Consider the following 8,782-nt stretch of genomic DNA (forward strand, 5'->3'; position numbering starts at 1 on the left):
TTTTTTTTTTTTTTTTTTTTTTTTTTTTTAACCTAACCAGCCTCTTTACCTTTAGGAAATATTATTAACAAATAACAACTTTTCTCTCAACATAGACTTGAAACTAACTTTTAGAATCTCCAATGATTTCCTATTAAAAAAATAGTTATTCTCTAATTTTTCTTTGGGTATTTGATCCTTTTTAGCATCTTTCCTTATATTGTACTTTCCTCATTTTCTCCCTTTTATATTTATGGTTAATAAGGAGCACTTACTAGGGACCAGGTAAAGATCCACTCAGTTAATACTCACAATATCCTTACAGAACAGATTACTATTACTTTTCCCATGTTATAGGTAAAGAAGTTGAGGTATACAGAAGTAAAACAGCTTGTCCAAATGTACACAACTGGTAAATTAAAGAGGCAGGATTTGAAACCTGGCAATCCTATTCCAGATCCTATACCTAACCGCTATACTATAATGCTTCTGACTTACTTTAAAAAAAAAAAAAGTAACTGCTTCTTTACCTCTTTTTTTCTCTCCTACAATGAAGGTGTAAGTGAAATTATCACCTATACTGCAATTAAGGATCTATATTTTTTAAATTCTATAGTTTCTATAGTTTTCTATAGAAAACTATATATCTATATTCTATAGATCTATAGTTTTAAATTCTCACCTATGCTTCTATCAAAGACTACTTCAAGGAAAAAACATAACTATGTACAACTTATTCAACTTGCCTGAAACAAACATACAAAAATATTATCTCACATAGATGCCTGACTAAAATTCACTAGTTGCTTCCTAGAATTCAACATTTTGCTAGGCTCAAAACCACATATAGTCATTTCTTAATTTTCCTCATCATTTTAGAACAGGAATCAAACCAGTCTCAAAGTCTCACAGATTTCACTTTGAAATATCTTTTAACTTCAAGCTTTGTCTCAACTTTCACCACCAGAGGAGGTTGTGCTCATTATCTTATTCTTAAAATATTCCCTGGTCTCCTAACTTCACCCTGATACAAGACTTTCTATTACAAGTGAGGTCCTCTTCTTGGAGATGCTTATTCAAGACTCTCAGAAATTCCAGAAGAGAGAAATCTATTGGATTTTGTTTAATCAGCATTACTCAAACTTAGAAGCCATACAGCTCAGTGTTAAGATCAATTACCAATTCCTTGGGTAAGTTACTGAAATTCCTGTAAGCATCAGTTTCTATTTGTATAACATGGACTCTATACCTGCCTCAGAAGAATTTTGGAAGGATGAATGAAAGGTGATAATAAATGTAAAGTGCATAGCACAACGGCTAGCACAGAAACAGAATAAGCACCATATACATCACTGTTAGCAGTATTACTGATCCTTCATTCTTGACCATAAAAATGTTTTTCCTGGCAAAGATTAACATCCCCTGGATTTGCGAGTATTACATAAAAGAAGTTTTAAAAAATATTATTTTATAAACCTTCAAATCTAAAGATCTGCATAGTAGATTACTCAGTAAGTGTCATAATTCTCTTCCTCTCCTAACAATAGGTGTTCCTACAAGCACTCTAAGAATCTGTGTGGAGTTTTAGCACAGAAGAGAACAAAGGGTAGAGGTGCCTCTTTTTTTTTTTTTCCATAACCTTCCAGAGAAATTAAAAGGGCTCTTTTGGAAAATGTTAGGAAGAATCAGTGGTCTACAGGATACCCTCTGGCCAGACATCCAAGACTCTCCATTATCTGGTCCCACATGGCTTATCTAACATTAATTTCCTCTAAACTACAACACAGATATTCCACTTCTGTCAAGATAATCTCTTTACTATTTAACAATTATGATGTCTTTCTCCTCAAATCCATATTGCTTCATCTGCCTAAAATAAGCTTTTTTCTTTTTTCTCTTCTAATCAGGTAATTCCTGTACAATCTTCAAGGTCCAGTTCAAGTCTTCACCTATTTTACAAAACCAAATGTCACTCTAGCCTACATTTCTTTCACACTCCTCCAAACTTTTATACTACATTGTTTATATTTTAGTTTTGGTATATAAATACAGTTTTATATTTTTATTAGTTATTTTAAGTATTTAGGATCTTTCATAAACCAGCTTGACAGAGCAAGGGCTACATTTTAATATATTTTACAATTCACTAAGAAGGCATTTAATAAATTTATGATTGAATGAATGAATAATGAACAAATTATGTGCTAATTTTGCCAATTTTTCATGATGAAAGTAGAATTCTTTGAGCTAAGTGAGATTTTTGGTATCTTAATTTAATTTTTACATGCAAAATAATTATTTAAATGCCTATAACCACTGCTTTTTAATGTAGATTTTCTTAAAAATGCCTTTGAGCCAAAGAGAAAAAAATGCTGAAAAATTGTAATAGACAAAGGAAGTTAACAAATGCCAACTATCTTACTGATTTGTTGTTTCTACCATGTTTTGGGGTTCATTTATTGACTCATTAGGTATAAACAACCATACTTAGAGGGGGATTTGAGGGACTTACAGCAACAGGAAATGTTTCAATAATCCTGTGAGGAAAAAAAAGTAAAAAGTACAAAATTCAAAACATATAAGGTGGAAATGAAAATATGTACACCAAAAAATCTCGGCTAAGACGTGCCCCAGGAATGAGTTCAGAGCTTCTAGGTAAACAAAGTCTAAATTATTTGAAGATCACTGAAGGTCTCTGCTATTTTCATTTCCTGAAAATAAGAAATATAATGTTCTATGTTGTAATCAATATGCTTAATTTTGGCTTACTGGCTCTTGCTGCCTATCTGTTTCTTAGTATACTGACTTGTGAAATGAGCACAATGGTGTTATGTACCTTATCATAATCTTCTGATATTAAGGCTGTAGAACAGAGGCTACGTACTTTGATTATTCAATAAATATTATTATTATTGTCATTTTGAATATATAAAATATTGGAGTCCCTCTCTATTAGCAAATATATATTTGATTTAAATAAAACAAACAAACAAACAAAACACATTTGAGAATAAAGAAGTGAATAGTTCACATCTAATATCTAAATTGGATGTAAGGCTGTCATGCTAGATATCATCACGCTTCCATATGAAAGACTTGTGAGACCAGTATGTACTGCTTTCCTAAGAACTTATATTTGGTTGAGATTTCATTAAGTCAATAAGGTTTCATTTGGGGAGAATATTCTGGTTCATGTAATTTATTCAGAAACCAACTGTATCTAGATCACATAATTGAGAAAATAATATTTTATAAAAGTCATAATAATATATGGTGTAAAATTCTAACTTTTAAAGCAAGTTTTATTCGTTTAGAACTAACTCTGACATCCTATTTTAAGTCCAAGCTACATATTAATTATACTTTTTGTAGTAAGCAAAATCTTAAATTATCAACCATAAAAAACAATAGATATGTAGTAACAAAAATTAAGAAAATATAATTTCAGATCCAACATTAATTCATTTCTATGCAGAAATTACATTTTCCAGTTCCAGAAATTTTTAAAAACTCAAATTTTATTCTTTGCACAATCTTAACTAGAAGAAAATGTTTAAAAATACTTTAAAGAAGTTATTTTAAAAATTAACTTCAGAATTGAAGTCCAAAGGGAATGTAAATGTTATGCCATTAGTTAAGGGAAAGACTACCATTTTAAAAGAAATCTTATTATTATTCTATGTACTAAAATATAAAAAAATATATAAACATTATATGAAATACGTTTTTATCTATTCTAGTGTAAAATAATTTATTTTAGAAATAATTATTTTATACTGGATTACCAGCATAATTTCTTCAGAAATAAAAGCATGGTAATTTAAATTTATATACTTCACTTACTATTTAGACAATGATCCAACAAAAAGTATTACATTGTAAAACAGGATACCTAGAAAGTTAGAGAATCTGAAATTTAGAGTATAAATAACTCTGTTGATCTACAGTATGATAAATCTCTCTTCCAGATTTTTTGAGTAAATTTTTCAAATTTTACATTTATAAGAAACTGTTTAAGTATTAAATACATTACCCTACTAGATGTAGTGTACTTCTTAATAAGTCTTTTAAAATGATACTCTATTTCACATTATTGATTACATGAAAATATTAAATAATCAATAATAATTTCAATGCCATGAATGTCTACAAAGCTTACAAATGAATGCAAATACACAAAAGTAAATCAATCACCATTATCTTTTACCACTTATCTTGAATTTAAATAATATTATCTGAACAAGGCAAATAAAAATAGAAATGAACCCAACATTTTAAAATTTTGGCTTTCATAAATCTTTACTGAGACTGGATATACGACAGCCTATAAATCTCATATCGCCATAGAGAAAATTAAAGTTTCAACAATGACTCATAGACTATTATTTGATGGTACTAGCTATTTAGTATTATAAAAATAATAAAAATTCATTCATATCATTGTCCTGAATATATTGCCAGTGATATAGTACTCAAAGTATATTTTATGTTTTACTTTTTTAAAAAAAATCAAGATATTCACTGCCTTCCCTAAATGTTTGAACTTACAGAAATTACAAAATAAAGGGGAGAAGTAATAGGCTGGATTAAAGCAGAAAATCAATAGACCTTCAATGGCACTTCAGTGCCAATTCTGTAAATTCTTAGACCCAGGTGATTTTAACCTAGAGGTCTTTAAACTCATAATTTTAGAATTTGGATAAAATCATGGTACCACTTTCAAGGCATCAGTTTTTAAATTATCCTTTGTATTCACCTAGCACAGATAAAATAAACATTTCAAAACTATAAATGGCTGTGAAGAATAAAAATATCTACCTGTGTTTAGAAGTTTAAAATATTTACATTCTGCCATGTATAAACTAAAAGATACTTCCTTGAGAAGTTATAAAGGGTTACAAATTAAACTATTTTGACACTGACAAAGAGTATAAAATGAACGATTTTATATGGAATAACAACTACCTACTCATGATTTAAACATGGAAGGACTTTTTAAAATGGTAATTAAAAGAAAATTGAGTCTTGGCCCATAATTTGAAAATATATTACCTAATTATTAATTGCTTTGTTTGTATTTAATTAGACAGCCTTATATTTATCAATATATTGGTAAAATTATAATAGATTCATAACACTGCCTAGTATAAAATATTTTTTTCAATTCAGAAACATGAAATTAATAAGATTTTGAGCTAAATTTCAAATTTATTACAATGAACATAAATATTCTGTGAACTAATGAATAATACATTTCTTTTGAAGTCTATCAATACGATCACAAATTAAGCAGCTAATTATAAAAGGGCAAATGCAGAAACATTATAAACATAAAGTATCAAATAATTTTGAGGATTTAAACGAGGTTGAGGGGAAGAATTCACCTTATTTAACATTAAAGAATGTCATTTTTTTCCTACATCATGTCAGCCATTATTCAATCTTAAGAACTCACATTGTCTTTTATCAAGTAAAATTTTTGTTACAGAAAATCCCACACATTAAAAATAAACATTGGCCCTTTATGACATATATATAAATACTACACAAGTTATACAGAACATAATAGCTGATTTGTAACAAAGAACTGTTTGCTAGGTACAAAAGTTTACTTATACATATTTGTTGATAAAAAATGTTGAACATGACAAATTAACAAAACAGGAGTTTATATGCATAATAACTATACTAAAGGCTAAAAATATTATTAAGAATATGGTATTAGGAATTTTGAGAATATAGTTTCAATGTTTATACTTTATTTAAAAAGTGATATTATTTTAAATAGATTAAATTTCTGTAAGTTAATCAAATTTGTGTCTATAATTTTTTAAAGTGCACCATAAAAGAAATGAGTCACATAATCGCTCCTCAGTATAACACTAACAAACGAGTAATTCAATTATCTGATCAATCTAAAGAAGAGACTCTGACAGTCTTTAAATAAATAAAAGACAACTCTGTTATGTTTTAAGTATTACTTAGAAAAAAACTTTATATGCTAAAACTTTAAGGCTTCTTTTATAAGGAATTCATACTACACTGTGGATGTTAGTCTTTGATTTCCCAACTAAACACTCACTTGTTTGATGCGATCTGGGTTAACGGTGGTCTGGGGTTGTAGAATGCTGACTGGTTCTGTCTTGGCCACATTTTGGGGCATTTCTCGAATTTTTTCTGCAATGAATCCATGAACTGCATTCAGTGCTTCAACTGTTCCCTGGATCAAGCACACTCGTTCAGTAGTACCTGTGGATAAAAGATTAATTTTCAGAAAACTTCCCTTCTTACTTTGTATGTTCTTCAAAAATGCTGTATGGAGGTTCCTTCAAAAACTACAAATAGAACTACCATATGACCCAGCAACCCCACTACTGTGCATATACCCTGAGAAAACCATAATTCAAAAAGAGTCATGTACCACAATGTTCAGTGCGGCACTATTTACAATAGCCAGGACATGGAAACAACCTAAACGTCCATCAACAGATGAATGGATAAAGAAGATGTGGCATATATATACACAATGGAATATTACTCAGCCATTAAAAGGAAAAAAATTGAGTTATTTGTAGTGAGGTGGATGGACCCAGAGTCTGTCATACAGAGTGAAGTAAGTGTGAAAGAGGAAAACAAATACCGTATGCTAACGTATATGTATGGAATCTAAAAACATGGTACTGATTAGCCTAATGGCAGGGCAGGACTAAAGACGGAGACATAGAGAATGGACTTGAGGACACGAGTGGTGGGGGAAGGGGAAGCTGGGACAAAGTGAGAGAATGGCATGGACATATATACACTACCAAATGTAAAACAGATAGCTAGTGGGAAGCAGCTGCATAGCAAAGAGAGGTCAGCTCAGTGCTTGCGAAGACCTAGTGGGGTGGGATAGGGAGGGTGGGAGGGAGGCTTAAGAGGGAGGGGATATATGTATGTATATGGCTGATTCACTCTGTGAATGGCTGATTCTGTTCTGTACAACAGAAACTAACCCAGCACTGTGAAGCAATTATACTCCAATAAAGATGTATAAAAAAAAAGATGTGTACCTAATTAAAAAAAAAAGGATGATATACTAATGCCAATAAAATAATGTTAAAATGAAGAACTCTAAATCCCAAAAAGGGCCAGCAGAGCCAGAAATCCTGAGAAGTTCTGAGTATATCATTCATTCACTGATATAACCAATACTTACTGAGCACGTATAAAAGAACTTTGGGTTAGAAACTGGTAACACAGATGTGAAGATCTATGCACCCAACTTTCAAAGCACATACTCTTATGGGCAAAAAACAGACATCAAACCAGAGAATTACAAGATACTATGATATGAAAAATAATGGCGGTGTCTACATGGGCAGCACATACAGTTGGTCTACAGTTAAAACATAATTTAAATCAGTGGGGAGAAGGAGTCTTGGAAAGTTTACATAGTAGGTAAATTTCTGAATTTTTACCACCCTTTATTCACTTACCCTGTTCTTCTTTTAATCACAGCAACAATGCTATCTGACATTTTGTATTTGTTTATTTTTTTACTTTTCTACTAGAATGCAAGCTCTAGGAGGACAGTTGATTAGTCTGTTTTGTTTTGTGCTACAGTCTCGCCAAAGCCTAGAGCAGTCCCTGGCACGTGACAGGTCCATGACAAATATTTATTGGAAAATGAATCAACCCTGCTTTTACTGATTATGTAATTTTAAAAAGATATAATATCATAATTAAAAACATTTTAAACTATTTTTAATTTGAAATTGATGAATAATTGATAAAGATACTATTAATATTATTTGCTTCATATCTGGTGAATAAAATGTAGACACATGATGTGAGACAAGACTAAAATGAAATTGGTTGGGTCTGATACACAGGTCCTTTAACCCATTTCATACTTTACAGATATACCTGAAGGCAATAAAAACAAATGATTAGCTTTTCAGACTATTTTGAGCCTCTCTGCAGCATCCTGATATTAAACTGTAATCTTCTGCTGAGCAGCCCAACACAACAAGCATGTAAACTTCTCAGATGTAACTATTCTTTTACTAAACAGTTATCAAAAAGTCAAAAGAATGGCATTTTAAAATTTATAAAATATTTGTTTTTGAACTAATATGAAAACTTCCAAGTACTTAGCATGTATCCTCTTCATACCACAGTTTCAAAATTCTAAGCCACTCTATAAAATATTTTTAAAGTACATTTTGAAGGACAAAAGTGTGAAACTACACACATTAAAAAAAACTGCATGGCGTTTACACTGCTTTAAGGATTAACTGCCACATAAACCATTTTCCTAGCAGTTTTAAATGTTTAAAAGAATAGTAAAAGATTATCACTCTTACCTTTAAAAAATTAGATCACAAGAATTAGGAGCAGAAATAAAATAATATTATATGAATAATATTATATGAATCCACCTAAATTAAACTTTCCTGTTTTAAACAATGAAGATGCAAATTTATGAAAAGCTACCATTTCCTAATTTGTACAAAATATTTCAATAGAGAGCAATACCTTTCAACTGTAAGGATGGAGACAATCTGAAAAACATACCGTGAGTGTGAAAGCTTAATATTTCCTGTTTCTCCTAATCAGCTTTTCTCATCCTTGAATATCTTTATGTATTCCTGGGTAAAACGATCTAGTTTATTAGGGATACTCTAGGGAGTCTTTACAAGGTTGTATTAATTGTCCAATAACTGACTAGAAAGGATGAGAACTGATCAATGTAGCTCATGCAAAGTGTTCTCATGGAAGTCAGCAGACAATACAAAACACAGATCAGATTACATTCCTG

The 8,782-nt window shown here is 30.5% G+C and overlaps 1 protein-coding gene across 2 annotated transcripts in view; it reads right to left on the reverse strand.

Annotated features, from left to right (window-relative positions):
* NOVA1 (NOVA alternative splicing regulator 1) overlaps positions 1 to 8,782 on the reverse strand; it is a 139,443-nt gene that overhangs the window by 24,403 nt on the left and 106,258 nt on the right. For both annotated transcript variants that reach the window (XM_007471130.1, XM_007471129.1), the window contains exon 3: positions 6,062 to 6,228. In XM_007471130.1, coding sequence (XP_007471192.1) covers positions 6,062 to 6,142 — 81 coding nt within the window. In that variant the 5' untranslated portion in view covers positions 6,143 to 6,228. The remainder of the gene's footprint in view (positions 1 to 6,061; positions 6,229 to 8,782) is intronic.

This window comes from Lipotes vexillifer, unplaced genomic scaffold (assembly GCF_000442215.2).
Source record: "Lipotes vexillifer unplaced genomic scaffold, Lipotes_vexillifer_v1.1 scaffold399, whole genome shotgun sequence".
NCBI classification, from domain to species: domain Eukaryota; kingdom Metazoa; phylum Chordata; class Mammalia; order Artiodactyla; family Lipotidae; genus Lipotes; species Lipotes vexillifer.